The sequence below is a fragment of the Anopheles ziemanni genome, chromosome 2 (genome assembly GCF_943734765.1).
Source record: "Anopheles ziemanni chromosome 2, idAnoZiCoDA_A2_x.2, whole genome shotgun sequence".
Classification (NCBI taxonomy): domain Eukaryota; kingdom Metazoa; phylum Arthropoda; class Insecta; order Diptera; family Culicidae; genus Anopheles; species Anopheles ziemanni.
Genome location: NC_080705.1, coordinates 21,681,284 through 21,700,777, shown reverse-complemented (window position 1 = coordinate 21,700,777; position 19,494 = coordinate 21,681,284). Strand labels below are relative to the sequence as shown.

At 43.5% G+C, this 19,494-nt stretch overlaps 7 protein-coding genes and 1 pseudogene across 7 annotated transcripts; all 8 read left to right on the top strand.

Moving 5' to 3' along the window:
* The first annotated feature begins 1,532 nt into the window (after positions 1-1,532).
* Positions 1,533-5,487, top strand: LOC131293174 (ethanolaminephosphotransferase 1). The gene is made up of 6 exons (XM_058321253.1): positions 1,533-1,589; positions 3,972-4,224; positions 4,299-4,555; positions 4,639-4,793; positions 4,864-5,044; positions 5,122-5,487. The coding sequence occupies exons 1-6, from the start codon at positions 1,533-1,535 to the stop codon at positions 5,485-5,487; spliced, it is 1,269 nt and encodes a 422-aa protein (XP_058177236.1).
* Positions 5,488-6,922: 1,435 nt separating this feature from the next.
* On the top strand, positions 6,923-7,819 carry LOC131293173 (uncharacterized). Its single transcript, XM_058321252.1, has 2 exons — positions 6,923-7,132; positions 7,202-7,819. The coding sequence occupies exons 1-2, from the start codon at positions 6,923-6,925 to the stop codon at positions 7,817-7,819; spliced, it is 828 nt and encodes a 275-aa protein (XP_058177235.1).
* A 199-nt stretch (positions 7,820-8,018) lies between these two features.
* On the top strand, positions 8,019-8,966 carry LOC131282153 (uncharacterized). The gene is made up of 2 exons (XM_058311554.1): positions 8,019-8,225; positions 8,307-8,966. The coding sequence occupies exons 1-2, from the start codon at positions 8,019-8,021 to the stop codon at positions 8,964-8,966; spliced, it is 867 nt and encodes a 288-aa protein (XP_058167537.1).
* Positions 8,967-9,469: 503 nt separating this feature from the next.
* LOC131293172 (uncharacterized) lies at positions 9,470-10,180 on the top strand. Its single transcript, XM_058321251.1, has one exon. The coding sequence runs from the start codon at positions 9,470-9,472 to the stop codon at positions 10,178-10,180; it is 711 nt and encodes a 236-aa protein (XP_058177234.1).
* A 2,408-nt stretch (positions 10,181-12,588) lies between these two features.
* On the top strand, positions 12,589-13,513 carry LOC131293171 (uncharacterized). The gene is made up of 2 exons (XM_058321249.1): positions 12,589-12,795; positions 12,866-13,513. Exons 1-2 carry the CDS (start codon positions 12,589-12,591, stop codon positions 13,511-13,513), a joined length of 855 nt encoding a protein of 284 aa, XP_058177232.1.
* Positions 13,514-14,419: 906 nt separating this feature from the next.
* Positions 14,420-15,358, top strand: LOC131282221 (uncharacterized). The gene is made up of 2 exons (XM_058311630.1): positions 14,420-14,626; positions 14,699-15,358. Exons 1-2 carry the CDS (start codon positions 14,420-14,422, stop codon positions 15,356-15,358), a joined length of 867 nt encoding a protein of 288 aa, XP_058167613.1.
* Positions 15,359-15,584: 226 nt separating this feature from the next.
* Positions 15,585-16,257, top strand: LOC131293170 (uncharacterized; annotated as a pseudogene).
* Positions 16,258-18,356: 2,099 nt separating this feature from the next.
* On the top strand, positions 18,357-19,301 carry LOC131281730 (uncharacterized). Its single transcript, XM_058311076.1, has 2 exons — positions 18,357-18,563; positions 18,642-19,301. Exons 1-2 carry the CDS (start codon positions 18,357-18,359, stop codon positions 19,299-19,301), a joined length of 867 nt encoding a protein of 288 aa, XP_058167059.1.
* The last annotated feature ends 193 nt before the right edge of the window (positions 19,302-19,494 follow it).

Here is a 19,494-nt window from a genome sequence, read left to right as displayed (position 1 = left end):
CGTTTGTCATGTGCACTAATTATTGTCCATAAACTAAGGAGGCCATCTACCCTGTGCCCAAGGCAGAGTCAAATGACGTATTCAGCCCCCACAAACAGCGCTTATCCGCACATGCTGATTCCATTGGGAATTGTGTTCATCCGATGGAGGAAAAAAATGCTTTAAATTTCTCTCAACTCTTATCAGTCGAGCTGCCATAACGGCACGAACGGCAAAGCGTCCCAAGGTTCATTTGGCCGTTTGAGAGAGGCACAACATTATTCATTCAAGCCATTAGACGAACGCGAACTCGTACTCGTAACGGCTGCGGCCAACTGCATCACGCTATTTATCGTCGTACGATCCGACGGCGGGTTCCGTTCTTGCGGGCCCAGTCGTTAGCGAACCACCGAGTGGAACGGAAGCATCCGGTGTCTCCGTCGGTTTCTTTGCTGTTCTGTTGGCCAAGAAGCCACACAAAGGTTCTACGTGAACTGGGCTTGTGCGAAACGAGTTGGTATGGTAACTGCCTGTCAAAAAAACAAGAAAGGTAGTTAAAATAGTGGAAAACAACGAGAAACAAATACCAAATAAATTGTACTCGGTACTGGTGTAATACGTTTGCATCGCATCGTGGCAGCTGTTTTACGCAAACTCATTCACACGTGTAGCAGCTACATGGACTAGTAGTGGATTAATCGCCGGGTACCTATCTGCTAGCCTCGGGCCCCATAAATCGGGCTCGATTAAACCTGATTGAATCGCCGTTAAGCCGCTGGCAATCGCACTCTCCGAGGTCCTGCACCCGGAATTGCGATAACGCACATCGAACCCGATCCGCCGGCAGTGACCTTCGCACCGTGGGCCGCGGATCCAAGCATACCGCGCGTTGACACCATTGAGACCCGATTGACGTACCGCGAAGCAGCTAATCGGCTTAGTAGACTGTGGTGTACGAGAGTGCTTGCGTGTACGTAATCCGGTAGCACTCGTGGTGGCGGAGCCTGCGCTACAACATCTTTTCGAGTGTGGAACACAATCGTTTGTTCGGTGGTAACGGGAACGCGAGTGCTCTTATCAACCGCGAGCAAACTAACGAACGGTCATCGTCGCGTGTCGACACACGGCGGATCACATACTACATCGCCGTCATCATCATCGCGGTGGCGCATCTCACTAAAACCTTCGCAGCCTACTCGAGCGGGGCCATTTAATCCAGCGCGACGAGAACAGCGGATTGATTAAGAACCGCGCCACTTTTGCCTCAGTGTGCGGGAACCGTGTACCGACGACCATGATTACAACTTGCCGGGTACGGTAATTAGTCTGGCAGTGACTGTCGAGTTGCACACCGTACGAGAATTTCGTCGCGTGTTTCCCGAGTTCGAGCGAGGAAGCTGTGTACGATCGGCCCAACGGTGAAGGTTATCCCAGTAAACCCGTAAACCTCGTGTTGCCCACTAGGGGCATCGAGTCTCGACGACCACGTGCATGTGTGTCGTGTCTATGTGTGCGTTCGTTTCCTAGTGGTTCATAAAACAACAGCAACAAACATGATTGGGATAAAGTATCTCAACGATGCCCACTTGAAGGGGTTCGAGAAGTACAAGGTAAGTTCCGTCTCCGGTACATCGACTACTGCGACGGTTCAGCACGACGTCCCTCCAACGTTTCGCGAGGGTGTTATGGTCAGCCGTATTTTTATTTCATTCTCTGAATGTGATAAGTGGCCCTAGCCGGCGATTGGGGCGGACGTGCAGTTCACTCGCGTAGAGAGATTCCGTTGGCACATGATGACGTTCCGGTGCGCGAGATCTCGTAGAAGTGGACTTCATAATCAACCCGGCTACTTTATGCCGGTGCACGCGTTAGCTCATAGGGCATGATTGAAAACGATTACGGAGTGCAGGCACGATAAGACGATCTTATCGCGCCGGGGAGGAATATCCACGAACGAACCCAATCGTACGATATTTATACTTGATGTCGTATGCGGCTTTAACTGTATCAACACAATTAGTTCAGATAACATTGGAATAGGGTTTTGTCGTTGCAATGGCCATAGCTAAGTCTAATTTTCCCATATTTCGATTTGGTTCGATTGGATTACGCTACAACACTTTGGATTGTGTTATTTATTGCCTAGTGGCAATGAATTAAGTAGGCCAGAAGTTTTTAAACTCTACGTCCACCATATTGCATCTTGATTTGATAAAATTTTTAAGACTTTTACACGGGATTGGAGTGGGTTTTACATTCTCAAACTTTTAATACAGTAGACTCTCGTTTACCTAAAAGAAAAATCTTCAATTAAATATGCTACATATGGTTTTACTTTTTATAAAACAAGGGACAAAATGTGGCAATTGTTGAAGTACCTCCTAATATATTATGTTGGGGAAAACTCTCAGTTGCATTCCTATCTTTTACTTTACTTCTTGCCAACTTGCCAGCGATAAAATGCTTCGATTGGCAAAATAAATACATCAATAATCACTGAATGGCGCTTTAAACATGATTCAATAAAATCTTTTTTTTTTCGCTGTATTTTATTGCAAACCAAGTGCGTACCTTTCCTCTTTGAGGAAAGTAAAAAAACATACTCAAAACAAAACTCAAACGCTGGAGGGGTTCGATAGATCTGAAACCGGAACAAAAACGTCCAACCCCAGTTGTTTACACCCGCTCGTCCTACGAACGCGCGTTCTGAATCGGCCCAACTGTGTTTTTGCTGGCGCGATCGACCTTATTTTACAATGATGCCGGTTTTGTATGACCATGATGGCGATTCACTTTCCATTTCGGAATAAATGTAACGGCTAGGAAAGGAGTTACGACTGACCTTATCGCTACCCGTAGGTTTGTATGGTGGAGGAAGAAGAGTGATGATCACGCTGGAAATGTTGGGCTTGTGGTCGTTTTAGCTAGAGGCCCGTCTAAACTATCCCTTACAACGGGGGCTAGTAGGCGCTGGAGTTGGGAAGCATATTGTTTAATTATTTGTACGCAGGGATGGTAAACATATAATGCAACCGAACCCGATTGAAAATATTTTATTTGATTGTATGGATGTCACTGTGTTCCCCCAAGCTCAAAGGGTTTTCACTATATAATAGCGGATTAAAAGTGTCATTCATGTAAATGCCGCGCAAGAAAACACACTAATACGCGATACTAATTACTATTTGTGGTGAAATAGAATACAGAAATCCACTCCATCCATCTTTTTGAAAACCACACACGATCATTAAGGAATTAAAGTCCACAGTTGAAGCATCGAACTCTACACAATGGCATTTTTCTTGTGTCCTTCCAACCAATCAGAACACATGGTGTGACTTCCATCGATGACCTATGGCCCATCATCGTCCCTTCTTCCTACCGCCATCCCACTCTGGTTACCCTTTTTTGATAGCGGAGGCGCCTTGTTACAGCTGGCGAAGCAAACAAGCAAAAAATACCCTTCCAATACTATCGGTTTGTGACCATTATTGTACCGTACGCGCTTTGGATCGATCAATCGTCAGGCCGAACCGCGAATATACGTACCCGGCCCTGTTTACACTCGACCCCAGCCGACATGTGAAGTGATTAACAAAGTGAAAATGTACTTCGCAATCGAAACCACAATGCACTATCTTGTGAACCGTCTGCTGGTGGTGATGACGAGTGCCCGAGGTTGGCCGCAGAAAACACGGGACGTTTTATTGATTCTCCGTCAATCTGAAACGAAACGGACCAAAAGTTATGAATAAGTCAGACGCTACTTAAAACCCTTTGAGGTGGTTTGACCTTCCAGGAGAATTTTAAATGATCGGTATAGGGAGTAGAAACTGTTTGAGGTGAATTTGAAATTTGACCATTGTCATATGCCCGGTGGTATTCACTCGAAAACTTTGGGTTTGATTTTTTTAAATGTACTTTGAATATTTTCACATCTTTTAACTAAATTATTGATTTCGTTCTTACACTTTCTTCCTATTCCAAACCAGTACAACTGTGTAGACACTAGTATTCTTAGCGTATATATTATGCACCCATTCTGGAACAAGGTGGTTCAATTCTGCCCCCGTTGGATTGCCCCGAATCTATTGACCTTTTCCGGATTCCTGCTGACGGTAGTAAACTTTTTCCTCATCGGATACTACGATCCTGATTTCCGAGCTGCCACGCGGACGCCCATACCCGTACCGGACTGGGTGTGGATTGTGGCAGCCATCAACCTGTTCGTCGCGTATACCCTGGGTGAGTTCCCGGAACGTTTGCGAGTAAAAAGTATATCCAACGACTTTATTTAATGCTTGCACCTTTCCTTCCAGATGGTATCGATGGTAAGCAGGCCCGAAGGACCGGAACCAGTGGACCACTCGGCGAGCTTTTCGATCATGGGCTCGATTCGTACTCAGCGGTACTTATACCGATCTATGTGTTTAGTATATTCGGGGCTGCCGATCTGCCCCCGGTTCGAATGTACTTCATTACGCTCAATGTCTTTCTAAACTTTTACCTGCCGCACGTGGAGAAATATATCACCGGTGTTATGTTTCTACCGTGGGGATATGATTTCGTTATGTGGGTGAGTGTTTAGATGGAACTTTAAATGCCATCGACCATCTAAAAATTATATTTTGTCTTTTCCTTTTCATTGCCTCTTATCAGGGCGTCTCGATCACACTAGCGATTACGGGGATATTCGGAGCAGCGTTTTGGCAGATTCCTATCCTTGGAATAAAACCGTGTCATATCTTCGAGGTCACACTTTACGTATCGGCAGTCATTACTAGTCATCCAATTATAATAAAAAATATTTACAAGTAGGTTTAAAAATGCTGTGATCACTTGGTCTGAATGGCATTAAAATTTAAATCATCTCCTTCATTTCAGATCTTACCGTGATAAAACGGGTAAAATGCGATCGTTCACCGAAGCAATAAGGCCGCTGGTGCCGCTAAGTAGTCTCTTCATTCTGTGCACGCTGTGGGTGCTGCTTTCTCGGAATGGCATTATCGACCTGGAGCCGCGATTGTACTTCGTCATGTGTGGCACACTATTTTCAAATATCTGTGTACGTAATCGAAAGCGACGCTACCACAACTATGATCCTGAAAACTAACGTGACGTTGCCTTATGTTTCCCTTTTAGTGTCGCCTCATCGTTTCACAAATGTCCGATACTAGGGCTGACCTATGGAATGGGCTCCTGAATCTGCTGTGTGTCACGACAGTCCTCGCCGTTTTGCCATACCCAGCGATTGGCCTACCGGAGTTGAGCATCGAACTGGAAAGGTATCTGCTCTACGGCCTGGCAGCCTGCGTGACGGTCGCTCACCTTCACTACGGGGCTGGTGTGGTACGGGAGATGTGTCACCACTTCCGGATTCGCTGCTTCAAAGTAAGACCGGACACCCCTAAGCCTACCGCAACAACTAACACCCGGCTAGATGTTAACCGTAATGGTAGCTACCCTAACAACCATCATCTTAACAAGAGTCAAAGAAAGCTAAAGTAGCGTGGAAGAAATGCTGTGTTACTGGAAAAAAGTGACACAACATGCCTCCAACTGATAGAAAACCAAATCCAATCTACCTACCAATCCAACCACCTACCAGACCATTCCAGGTCATCATTGGCATAACTCCCAGATTGACCACGGTCCTGTTTAACGGGATTTCAACCGCTTCCTTCCTGCACCTGTGCTGTGTCCTATAACCCCCCGTGTAGAGTGTCCACGTGTATCCGCTGAAGACGATGTTTAGATGTTCCTTTCCCGGTGACCAACAACCGGTACCAGATCAAACTATCAGTTTACGATAATTATTATGGTAGGCTATATTTGTGTGATGCTTTGTTAAACATTTGCTCCGCGGTGCTTAGAATTAACCTACTAGATACTCGTTGCATGGTGCTATCTGTTTGTTATCGCAATATCCAGTAGAATTAATTAGTATTTGTCCTGACCCCGGTCGTTTTCGTCCCGTTTGGGGTTTGCGTGTCCGTGGTAGATCAATAGCTATGAATATATAATAGAGCGCAAACTAATTCTATATTCTTTGATTTTTACTTCCGTTCATAACTACTTTTATTAAAACTATCTTCCCCTCTTTTCCTACACAATGCTCGATCAACGAACAAATCAAACCATAAAATACTCTTTAACTTACGCGAAGATTGCGCCACACGATAAGCCTTTACTTAGTTACTGAATGGAATCGCCAAAGCGTTCACATATGCAACGAACAAAAAGGATAAATAATGCAGGGCAGCATGCAAAACGCCAATTCAATGTAGGATTACGTAAAGAGGGGTAACAGTAAATATAGATTTTCCCTCAACCCATCACACCGGCAGCATGTTTTGTCGCATGTTATTAGGCGTTAGATGGTGTACAATTGAGACTTAACAAAAAAAAAACATCCTTTCCGAACGCAAACCACTCGTACACAGATTCCCACGGCTACGTTGCCTCAGACGGCTCCAACAACACCGGCGGACGACATGGAGGACATCGCACTGTGAGTGTTAGCAGTGGAAACGTCTCTTTACGGTCAACAAAAGGTGCTTCAGGTTTTATTATAGATAAAAATGTTATTCCTTAATCACCAGAAATTTGTATATCGTGCTCTATCCTATGTACATAAATAAAGAAAACACTTGTGGAAAAATTATAGAATACCTTTTATGACTTTGCTCAAAGTAAAATGGTTTGGTGCTGTAAACAGTGATCTCTTATCAGAGTTGAGAAATTTAAATAATTTTAAATTTATACTTGTAACCGACGCTACCGCTCGGCTGTCGTGGATCGCCACTTCGTAACATTATCCTCCACGTTAAAATCGTATACTTTCCTTTCTTTCTTTTCAATGGAATAAAAGATAAGATAATGCTCAGTGAACGACAATAATTTGCACATTCGCCAGTCGAGTGCGGACCATCAACACATGACGATGGCAACCGATCAAGAGCTGATTACTCTCGCGCCAAACGATTGGGCACACTTGCGGGATCTCTATCAGCGCGACTGGCCGCAGTACGAGGTGGCCTATGAAACTGTGCAAAATTACATCGATTGGGCTCATCAGCTGAATCACCCACCGGAAGTGACGTTCTACACCCTGCCGGAAAGCTGGCGCAAAGATGGCACCGTTATCATTGTGGTAAGCTAACTTGCTGATTAGCATAACTAAGTCGTACTACTTTTAGAGTTGGCTGAGTTTTATTTTCAGAGTGGTACATATATATTCATCTATACTCTGGATGAAACCCTCGACACGCTCCGCCGGACACTGTTGGCGTTCAAATGGAACCAGTCGTATTTGGTCGCCATGACGTACTACCGAGCGTTGGTGTTGGAAGTGTATAACACCTTGCGCTTGCAAAAGGTGCTCGACATCCCGAACATGTTCTACTACTTAAACCGTAAGAAAGCGGCCCAGTTTACCGTGGAGCTACCGGACGGATTTACCACTGGAAGAATATTTCCTGAGCACGCCACACTTATCAACGATCGGTGGCGGTTTAAATCTTCCAATTCCGAGGCTACAATTAAACGTCTTCTGCAACTTAACTACTCGATGGGCTTGTACGACCCGCAAGGGCAGCTAGTGGGGTGGTGCTTACGGGGTGAAAACGGAGCAGTTCAGATGTTGGATGTAGAGACAAAACGCAAGGGATATGGCACGATTGTACTCAAAGCGTTTGCAAAATACTTGGCAGCGAAAAAACTAAATACCTTTGCCTGTGTCGTTAGCCTTAACGAACCGTCGAAGGCGTTGTTCTTGAAGCTGGGCTTTGCAGAAATATGCGAAGTGGGCTATTTGATGAACGCTGTAGGATCAACGTGAACAATGGCACATAGTTATCGCGTGAACATTTTGCTTCCTTTATCATGCTTATTTTTGTAGATGAATTTAATAAAGTATGTGTTTGCAGTCTTCGAAAAAAAAGCAAAAACATTGCCATCGGTGCTGAGAACGGCCCCTTATCTAATCGAACGCAATCCACTCCCAATTGTACTCGTCTCTCAGTGCGTCTACGGCAGCCATGGTGAACGATCAGCTCGTGGAGATTCCTCGGTGCAATTGGGAAGAGTGGCGTGATTTGTACCTCCGTGACTGGCCACAGCACGAACTAGCGTACAACACTGTGCAAAACTACATTAACTGGTCGAAACGTGATCCGAAAGTAAAGGACCTTTCAATTTACAGTCTCAACGGAAGCTGGCGTGAGAATGGAACGTTCGTAATCATTGTGCGTCAAATTTAGATTTTGTTTTCAACATATTTTTTGTAAATATTTAAAACATGGATTGTCTAATTTTGCTTGTCTTAGGATCGAATTGAATTGTACATGCATACACTCGAGGAATCTTATGACACCCTTCGGCGAGCGTTGGAATTGGTCGACTGGGACTATTACTATGTTGCCGTGATGTGCCAGTACGAATCCCTGCTGTTTGAAACATTCAAAAAGCTCAACGTCAAGATCTTCGTAGCGCGACCCAACATTATGTACTTTCTGCCGAAAGAGGAAGCCCTCCAGCTTACCATCCAACTTCCAGAAGGGTTGCGGTTTGGTACACTACAACCGAAACACGCAAAAGTCATCAACGACCTGTGGCCACACCGAGAGACGGGATCCGAGTTTAGTTTAGAACGGCTTATCCGGTGGAACGTTTCAATGGGTCTTTTTGATGACAAGGAAGACGGAAAACTTCTCGGTTGGTGTCTACTCACGCAGAACGGTGTTATAGGAACGCTCGGTGTGGCCGAGCGACGAAAGGGCTACGGTACGCTAGTGGTTAAAGGGTTCGCAAAGAAATTGGCAGAAATTGGGCTCAACTCTTACGCAAGTGTTCTAGTTGAGAACGAAGCATCGAATGCAATGTTTAAAGGCATTGGATTCAAACCCATTAGGCAAGTGAACTATATAAGAAATTGCGAGCGGAAGTTTGTAGAGTGGAGCTCAGGTGCTGAACTAACCTTCAATTGAACGTTAAGTTAAGTCAAATTAAAAAGCGTATGAACTCAATTAAAACATAAAATGTATGGAATAACTGAACAACCGTAAGGTGCATCCATGGAGAAATTCACGTTGTCTCCAAAACAAGTTCTTCTCTTTCGGGTTTCTCTACAACATCTGGTGTCTCTTTGGATCTCTGCTGCTTCATGGTGTGCTACGATAAGACACACCAAACAAAGTGCGGTTCTTTGTTTCTAGATTAGGACTCAGTAACATCGTAGCCATCATCGTGATAGCATACATCTGGAAGATGATAAGCAACGAACTCAGTACCATACCCATCGAGGACTTGCCGGATCTTCAACGTATGTACCTACGAGACTGGCCTAATCATGAGACACCGTACAGCGTTGTCGAGAATTACATCAGATGGTATAAGATTGACCGGAAGCTGAAGGACGTTGCCATTTTATCGCTCGCCGAAACGTGGCGGAACACTGGCACATTTATTGTACAGGTGAGATTCTATTAAGATGTTAAAAACATGTCCCAAGTTGATACTGATACATCGTTACGCTGCCCGCGTGGATACGCAGGATCGGTACAAACTCTACTTCTATTCCCTCGAAGATAACAACAACACTCTTATTCGTGCACTGAAACTGGTTGATTGGGACTACTCGTGGAAAATATATGCATGCCATTCAAAGCACTGGGCCGCGTTTTGTGAAGTTCAGGAAAAGCATAGTATAGAGCTGCAGTGGAAAACAATCACCGAAACACGATACATGAGCAAAGAACAAGCACTGTTGATCAATATCGAACTTCCTGCTGGAGTTCGCCTGGGTACTGTGTCGGCCGAGCATGTTCCAACGATTAACAAAATATGGCCCCACATGACCATCGGAACAGAGTTTGCTATCAAACGCCTTATTTTGTGGAACGAATCCGTTGCCCTGTTCGACGAGTCCTCTAATGAGCTGTTGGCCTGGTGTTTACAGCTTATGACTGGAGCGCACGGTGTCCTCCAGGTTCCTATCGAACACAGCCGCAAAGGCTACGGTACAATTATCGCCAAAGCTATGGCCAAGAAGCTCGCCAAAATGGGACATAATTCCTACGCATACGTCACGGACACTAACGAACCTTCTAGAGCGTTGTTTGACAAAATAGGCTTTCAGAACGTAGGCACTATGTGCTGGGCTCGTACTGTTCCGCGGAAACTCGTCGAATGGGATCACTAGGTGGCGATGATTCGTTAATCAGCTGAGTAAACAACCTGTACAACGTTCTGTAGTATGTGTATTTTTCATCGCTAAAAAGAGAAACTTACACCGCAATCTATCAAGCATTTTGTCGATGTTCCTCTGAGATGATTCAGTAGCTTCCAAACAATTGAGCATTCACGCCTACTGCCGCTATATTGAGCGTACACCTAAACGAGCGTTGGTTTTTCCTTTATAACTCGCTCAAACGCAGACCTAAATTAATTGTATAAACGTAGTTTAATAACAAATTTATCAGAATAAAATACACACTTTGTTTTCCCGTAACTTGTTTGAATTTTTAAATAGTTAGTTTAGTAAATATCAATGAATGAAAATTTAAATAGTTAGTTTAATAATAAATGAAAAAGGGCCATTTTCTTCATCGCAAAATTGAGCATACAGCTCTGTGTACATCACAATATTGGAATTAAATTGGAATCAAATAAAAAAACATTTAGTTCATATTTTTTATGACTATCTTTGAGACCCAATACTGCTTGCAATTGTTTCAGCATCGATTCCACTAATTTTTGATCATCACAGACGGAATACTATTCCATATACCCTGTGTGGCACCCAGTGCAAATTCATGGGCAATAGTGTAATGGATGCGGGATGTAACAAAGGGCTCTACAGAAAAAAAGGCTTCACAGACCGAAGAGCGACAGATGTCAGTACAGTGATGAACTAGACCATGTGCAAATAACGAACTGATCAAGTGCAGATAAGGTGAAATGAAAATAAATTTAAAAAACGAGGTATAACACCCTGCATCGGAGTTTTCAGTTCTCTGTTCTACCTTGGCATTGGTCGATCGTTGTTTTTCAACGCCCTCTAAATGTGCCATTAAATTGAGGTCTATTCATCTGGGGATGTGTTTTGAGTATCTTAAGAACATTATACGATACCAGTACCGTATGACGTACCAAGTGAGGTTTAAATTGTTGTTCGGTTGACTTGAGGCGGTATTCATAAAGTAAGATCAATTTCCAAACGATAGGATATTTGTAATGTTTCAGAATGTTTAAATAACCCATTTTGTCCACGGCAGTTTCGCTGATCTACAAAGTTTAAGTTCCTTCAGCTGTCTTTGGACTTTACAGCACAACGCTGTCTTCAGCGTGCTTGACTGTTGGATACAAATGGCATCGAATCAGGTTTCTATCTTATCTACTGCCTATTTTGAGACCCAAAAATATTAATTTAAGACTAATCAATGAACAAGACCGGATTCCCGACCTCGTTTGATGTCACAACATACTTCATTTCCAAATCACAGTTCCTTCAACAGGTACACTTTTCGAAAGATAGTTTTTTTGGGGCGATTGACGTACCTTCTAAGAGTGTTAAGTAATTGCTAGGCCTGTTCTGGAATGCTTGTTAAGGATTCATTCTTAGCCCAAGAGCTATTCTTCGTTCGCCGGCTGTTATACAAATCAAATTCATCCTCTGTCGGTAAGATTTTATGGTGTTTAAATTTGTAACTGCTTTGTAGGACATGACCATTTGACCACTAGTCCTAGTCCCCGTAACAACTGTGCGTGACAAAACATATCCTTGGAATCCCTGGATTTTGGTACCCCTGGAATCCCTCATACTACAAAATAAACATTACATTTAGTAGTCATATGATAAATAACATCGTATAAAATAAATCAAATCAGTTAAAATAAATCAAATAGTATGACTGATTTGTTACTTAAATTAGTTACAACAGCACACTTAAAAGCAAGATCAATCAAAAGACAGGTCGGGTCAAAGCTATTATCAGCTCCGAAATTGTTAGCTTAGCTTAGCTTGAAAAGTGTTTACAAAAATATATCCGGTATGTGGAAGATCTTCTCAAAAATATTTTAACACTTTGCCGTCCGCAGTTGTGACAGCCTGAATTGTGCGGGCGTCACAGTGTTAAACGAAATAGGTACATGGAAATTCTGCATCACAGTGTCCATGGCCTCGGATAGAAACTACTCTTCTGTGTAAAGTCAAAGGATATGGATCCTGTTGATCGCCATGATTGGCGAAATAAAGTTTGATGGTCTTCCTCACGCGCATGCCTCAATTGCTTGCTGTGTTGACAAAACATACCAAACTTGCAGTTTTATCCCACTTTCCTGACTGTTCGTAAAAGATAAACAAAATTCAAACCAACTGTCAACAATATTGCCACAGATTCTGGCTCGTTACATGGTATGCTGCAACCTCTTTTTTCATTCATCTTAGGTGCATCCATAGATTACACTCTACAACATGTAAGTTCTCTTTGTATCTCTAATGTTTCATGGTGTGCTACGATAAGACTTCAAACAAGGTGCGGTTCTTTGCTTCTAGATTAATGATTTAGTTACATCGTAACCATCGTCGTGATAGCATATCTCTGGAAGATGGCAAGCAACGAGCTCACTATCATACCCATCGAGGACTTGCCGGATCTTCAACGTATGTACCTACGAGACTGGCCTAATCATGAGACACCGTACAGCGTTGTCGAGAATTACATCAGATGGTATAAGATCGACCGTAAGCTGAAGGATGTTGCCATTTTATCGCTTCATGAAACGTGGCGTAAGACTGGCACATTTATTGTACAGGTGAGATTCTATTAAGATGTAAAAATGATGTCCAAGTTGATACTGATATATTGTCTGATTTGATACGCAGGATCGGTATAAACTCTATTTCTATTCGCTCGAAGATACCAACAGCACACTTATTCGGGCACTGGAACTGGTTGATTGGGACTATTCGTGGAAGATATATGCATGCCACCCAAAGCACTGGGCCGCGTTTTGTGAAGTTCAGGAAAAGCATAGTATAGAGCTACAGTGGAAATCAATCACCGATACACGATACATGAGCAAAGAACAAGCACTGTTGATCAATATCGAACTTCCTGCTGGAGTTCGCCTGGGTACTCTGTCGGTCGAGCATGCTCGAACAGTTAACGAAATGTGGCCTCACGTGGCCGTCGGATCAGAGTTTATTATGAAACGCTTTATCTTGTGGAACGAAAACGTTGCCCTGTTCGATGAGTCCTCTAACGAGCTGTTGGCCTGGTGTTTACAACTTCTGACTGGAGCGCACGGTATCCTCCAGGTTCCTATCGAACACAGCCGCAAAGGCTACGGTACGATTATTCTCAAAGCTATGGCTAAGAAGCTCGCCAAAGTGGGTTATAATTCGTACGCATACGTCATCAACACAAACGAACCTTCTAGGGCGTTGTTTGACAAGGTTGGCTTTCAGAACGTAGGCACTATGTACTGGGCTCGTACTGTTGCTAGGAAACTTGTCGAATGGGATCACTAGATGGTGATGATTCGTTAATCAACTGAGTAATCGACTATTCTGTAGTATGTGAGTTATTCATCGCTAAAAAATCCTATTTATTCGACTTGTCAGAAGAGAAACTAGCACCGTATTGGGATGGTATTCATCCCAATTAATACTTGGATCCCCACTACTGAAAACTATTTGAAAAGCAAACCTTAGGTGTACAATTTAAAGTCATCAAGATTACTCTACTTCGCTACTACAATTGCTTTTGTAAAGGCATCATCATCATCATTTGAAACATACGGTGGCACACTTATGATCCAACAACACCGAAGAAATTGTGACCGACTGGTAGGATGCTATTCTGAGTGCAAAACGGCCTGCAAGTGAAATTTAGTTTGACACCTCTGGTTCAGAGTACAGATAGATCATGAAGTTTCTCAAGTCGGAAAATACGTAATAAAAATTGAATTTATAACAAACGCACAATTCTTCTTTCGCAAAGTTTACCTGGAAAATAGCTATAATAAACGTGTATACCGAAACTTGCAGGAAATTTGATAAAACCCGTTTTGCTTCGTCTACTCAAATATTTTGTTTATTATGGACTGTTTTTGCATCGACAGTAAGCGAAAGATTTTTTTTCTATTTTGTAACTACATAAAATGCGGCTTAATAATGGCATACCTGTTAAAATGGTATGATATATTATGTAAAAGATTAATGTAGAAAATATAAATATGTTGGACTAGCTTTTTCAACCAATGTTTACCAATGTTCAACGAGACCTAAAACGCGATGATCTTGATGCTGAGCTTTGCACACATTACGCAAGATAAATAAAGTATTTGTCCACCGCATGTCAAGTAACAGCTATGGCTGATAAGCATGGGCCAACTTGGACAATTGTACTCGACTCTCAGTACATTTACGACAGCCATGGTGAACGATCAGCTCGTAGAGATCCCTCGGTGCGATTGGGAAGAGTGGCGTGATTTGTACCTCCGTGACTGGCCACAGCACGAACTAGCGTACAACACTGTGCAAAACTACATCAACTGGTCAAAACGTGATCCGAAAATAAAGGACCTTTCAATTTACAGTCTCAACGGAAGCTGGCGTGAGAATGGAACGTTCGTAATCATTGTGCGTCGCATTTGGGTTTCCGTATGGTGTGGTAAATATGTAATGAGGAACATGTATTCTTCTTGTTTTAAGGATCGCATTGATTTGTACATGCACACCCTCGAGGAATCTTTTGATACCCTTCGGCGAGCATTGGAATTGGTAGACTGGGACTATTACTATGTTGCCGTGATGTGCCAATACGAATCCCTGCTGTTTGAAACATTCAAAAAGCTCAACGTCAAGATCTTCGTGGCGCGACCCAACATAATGTACTTTCTGCCGAAAGAGGAAGCCCTCCAGTTTACCATTCAACTTCCAGAAGGGTTGCGGTTTGGCCCACTACAACCGAAACACGCAAAAGTCATCAACGACCTGTGGCCGCACCGAGAGACGGGATCCGAGTTTAGTTTAGAACGGCTTATCCGGTGGAACGTTTCCATGGGTCTTTTTGATGACAAGGAAGACGGAAAACTTCTCGGCTGGTGTCTACTCATGCAAAAAGGTGTTATGGGAACGCTCGGTGTGGCCGAGCGAAGAAAGGGCTACGGTGCGCTAGTGGTTAAAGGGTTCGCAAAGAAATTGGCAGAAATTGGGCTCAACTCTTACGCAAGTGTTCTAGTTGAAAACGATGCTTCGAATGCACTGTTTAAAAGCATTGGATTCAAAGCCATTGGTCAGGTGAATTGGATTAGAAATTGTGAGCGAAAGTTTGTAGAGTGGAGCTCAGGTGCTGAACTAGACTTCAATTGAACGTTATGTAAAGTCAAATTAAAAAGCATATAAACTCAATTAAAAAAGATCCACGTTATCTCCGAAACAAGTTCTTCTCTTTCGGGTTTCTCTACAACAACTGGTGTCTCTTTGGATCTCTACTGTTTCATGGTGTGCTACGATAAGACACACCAAACAAAGTGCGGTTCTTTGCTTCTAGGTTAGTAACATCGTAACCATCATCGTAATAGCATACATCTGGAAGATGGCAAGCAACGAGCTCACTACCATACCCATCGAGGACTTGCCGGATCTTCAACGTATGTACCTACGAGACTGGCCAAATCATGAGACACCGTACAGCGTTGTCGAAAACTACATCAAATGGTATAAGATCGACCGTAAGACTACTCGTGGAAGACATATGCATGCCACCCAAAGCACTGGGCCGCGTTTTGTGAAGTTCAGGAAAAGCTTAGTATTTAGCTACAGTGGAAATCAATCACCGAAACACGTTACATGAATATCGAACTTCCTGCTGGAGTTCGCCTGGGTACTGTGTCGGCCGAGCATGTGTCAACGATTAACGAAATATGGCCCCACATGACCGTCGGAACAGAGTTTGCTATCAAACGCTTTATCTTGTGGAACGAATCCGTTGCCCTGTTCGACGAGTCCTCTAGCGAGCTGTTGGCCTGGTGTTTACAGCTTATGACTGGAGCACACGGTATCCTCCAGGTTCCTATCGAACACAGCCGCAAAGGCTACGGTACGATTATCGTCAACGCTATGGCTAAGGCCAAAATGGGACATATTTCGTACGCATACGTCAACATGAACCGTCTAGAGCGTTGTTTGACAAGGTTGGCTTTCAGAACGTAGGCACTATGTGCTGGGCTCGTGCTGTTGCTAGGAAACTTGTCGAATGGGATCACTAGATGGTGTTGATTCGTTAATCCAGTGAGTAAACGACTGTCATGTAGTATGTGAGTTTTTCATCGCTAAAAAAAATCCTTTTTATTCTTATCACAAGAGAAGTTAGTTCCGTAATCTAGCGAACATTTTGTGAATGTTCCCCTGACATGATACAGTAGCGTCCAAACAATTGTACGTTCCCGCCTATTGCATGGGAACAGCTGAAAACATTTAACTGACCTCAATTATAATTGATGATACTATACTATACAAGTTCAGAGTACCATTGAGACCTGGGACCTTCTGCGAAAACCAGGGGCGAGACACTACACCACTGAGCAACGGCTGAAATGTACGAGGGTTGACAATAAAGTAAGGTCTCCAATTTTTTTTTCATAAAAAAGACATTTATTTACAAAAAGCGATACACCGTTGGAAAGGCCAAGGTCTTGGCTCCAACACCTTGCGCATCCGCACGATGAACTTGTCTATGCCGAATACCACTCTCCGTCCGCCTCGCGCAGCCAGGTGTTGACCTCTTTCTGAACCTCCGCGTCACTTTCAAACTTCTTCCCTCCGAGATGTTTTTTCAGGGTGGGGAACATGTGGTAGTCACTTGGGGCCACGTCGGGACTATAGGGAGGGTGATCGATGATGTCCCAGCCAAATTTCTTGAGCAGGTCAAGGGTAACGTTGGCTGTGTGCGGCCGCTTCATGTGGTCTTCGGTCAGCTGTTTCGGCACCCATCGGGCAGAAACTTTGTGATACTGCAAGTTGTTCACAAGGATATGACGGATTGTTTCGCTGCTACACACTCCTCCAAGCTTCTCTTCCAAGTCCCTAATTGTCGCACGGCGGTTTTTGAGCATTTCTGCCTCCACTGCTTGAACAATCGCATCCGAGACCGACGGTCGGCCACTTCTCTCCTCGTCGTGAACATTAGTGCGCCCGGAATTGAACTCGCGGCTCCACTTACGCACGTTTTTTATGTCCATACACTTTTCCCCGTAAACTTCAACTAGTTGACGATGGATTTCAATAGTTGTCACCTTTTTCGCACTCAAAAAACGTATTAGAGAACGCAATTCGCACTTGAACACTGACGCGAGGGGTACCTCCATCGTTGACGGCTGCTCAGCCAAGACTGCGCGGTCGGGGAAGCCTCACCCAGCAGCAAAGTGGTAGTGGGGGAACCAAGGAACACGGCGGTGTTGCCAGATTTCGCCTAGCGCGTGATCCGGCGAAGTTGCAGCGTTGGAGACCTTACTTTATTGTCAGCCCTCGTATACTGAAGAAAAACCTCATTATACACGTGACTGGCGAAATGGGTATTCATCCCAATCAATACTTGGATCCCCACAACTGAAAACTATTTGAAAAGCAAACCTTAGGTGTACAATTTAAAGTCATCAAGATTACTCTACTTCGCTACTACAATTGCTTTTGTAATGGCATCATCATCATCATTTGAAACATACGGTGGCACACTTATGATCCAACAACACCGAAGAAAATGTGACCGACTGGTAGGATGCTATTCTGAGTGCAAAACGGCCTGCAAGTGAAATTTAGTTTGACACCTCTGGTTCAGAGTACAGATAGATCATGAGGTTTCTGAAGCCGGAAAATACGTAATAAAAATTGAATTTATAACAAACGCACAATTCTTCTTTCGCGAATCTTACCTGGAAAACAGTGATAATAGACACGTGCGAACAGAAACTTGCCGAAATTTGATAAAACCCGTTTTGTTTCGTCTACTCAAATATTTTGTTTATTATGGACTGTTTTTGCATTGACAGTAAGCGAAAGATTTTCTCTATTTTGTTACTACATAAAACGCGGCTTAATAATGGCATACCTGTTAAAATGGTATGGTATATTATGTAACAGTTATACAGTAGAACAGTAGAAAATATAAATATGAGGGACTAGCTTGTTCAACCAATGTTTACCAATATTCAACGAGACCTCCAACGCGACGATCTTGAAGCTGAGCTTTGCACATATTACGCAAGATAAATAAAGTAATTGACCGCCGTGAGTCAAGTAATAGCTATGGCTGATAAGCAAGGGCTAACTTGGACAATTGTACTCGATTCTCAGTACATTTACGACAGCCATGGTGAACGATCAGCTCGTGGAGATCCCTCGGTGCAATTGGGAAGAGTGGCGTGATTTGTACCTCCGTGACTGGCCACAGCACGAACTAGCGTACAACACTGTGCAAAACTACATTAACTGGTCAAAACGTGATCCGAAAATAAAGGACCTTTCAATTTACAGTCTCAACGGAAGCTGGCGTGAGAATGGAACGTTCGTAATCATTGTGCGTCACATTTGGATTTCCGTATGTTGTTTGTGGTAAATATTTGAAATTGGGAATGTGTATTTTTCTTGTTTTAAGGATCGCATTGATTTGTACATGCACACCCTCGAGGAATCTTTTGATACCCTTCGGCGAGCATTGGAATTGGTGGACTGGGACTATTACTATGTTGCCGTGATGTGCCAGTACGAATCCCTGCTGTTTGAAACATTCAAAAAGCTCAATGTCAAGATCTTCTCAGCGCGACCCAACATTATGTACTTTCTGCCGAAAGAGGTAGCACTCCAGCTTACCGTCCAACTTCCAGAAGGGTTGCGGTTTGGTCCACTACAACCGAAACACGTAAAAGTCATCAACGACCTGTGGCAACACCGAGAGACGGGATCCGAGTTTAGTTTGGAACGACTTATCCGGTGGAACGTTTCCATGGGTCTATTTGATGACAAGGAAGACGGAAAACTTCTTGGTTGGTGTCTACTCACACAGAACGGTGTCATAGGAACGCTAGGTGTGGCCGAGCGAAGAAAGGGCTACGGTGCGCTAGTGGTTAAAGGGTTCGCAAATAAATTGGCACAAATTGGGATCAACTCCTACGCAAGTGTTCATGTTGAGAACGATGCATCGAATGCGCTGTTTCAAAGCATTGGATTCAAAGCCATTGGTCAGGTGAATTGGATTAGAAATTGCGAGCGAAAGTTTGTAGAGTGGAGCTCAGGTGCTAAACTAGACTTCAATTGAACGTTATGTAAAGTAAAATTAAAAACCATATAAACTCAATTAAAAAATAAAATATATGGCTGAACTGAGAGATCCACGTTACAGGGTTTGACACCTATGTTCAGCTCTAACCCACTGGTGATTGAAATGGCTTATCAACTGTTGTTTTGAAAGCATGTGGTATTGAAATAGCTCATCGACTGTTGCTTCTAAC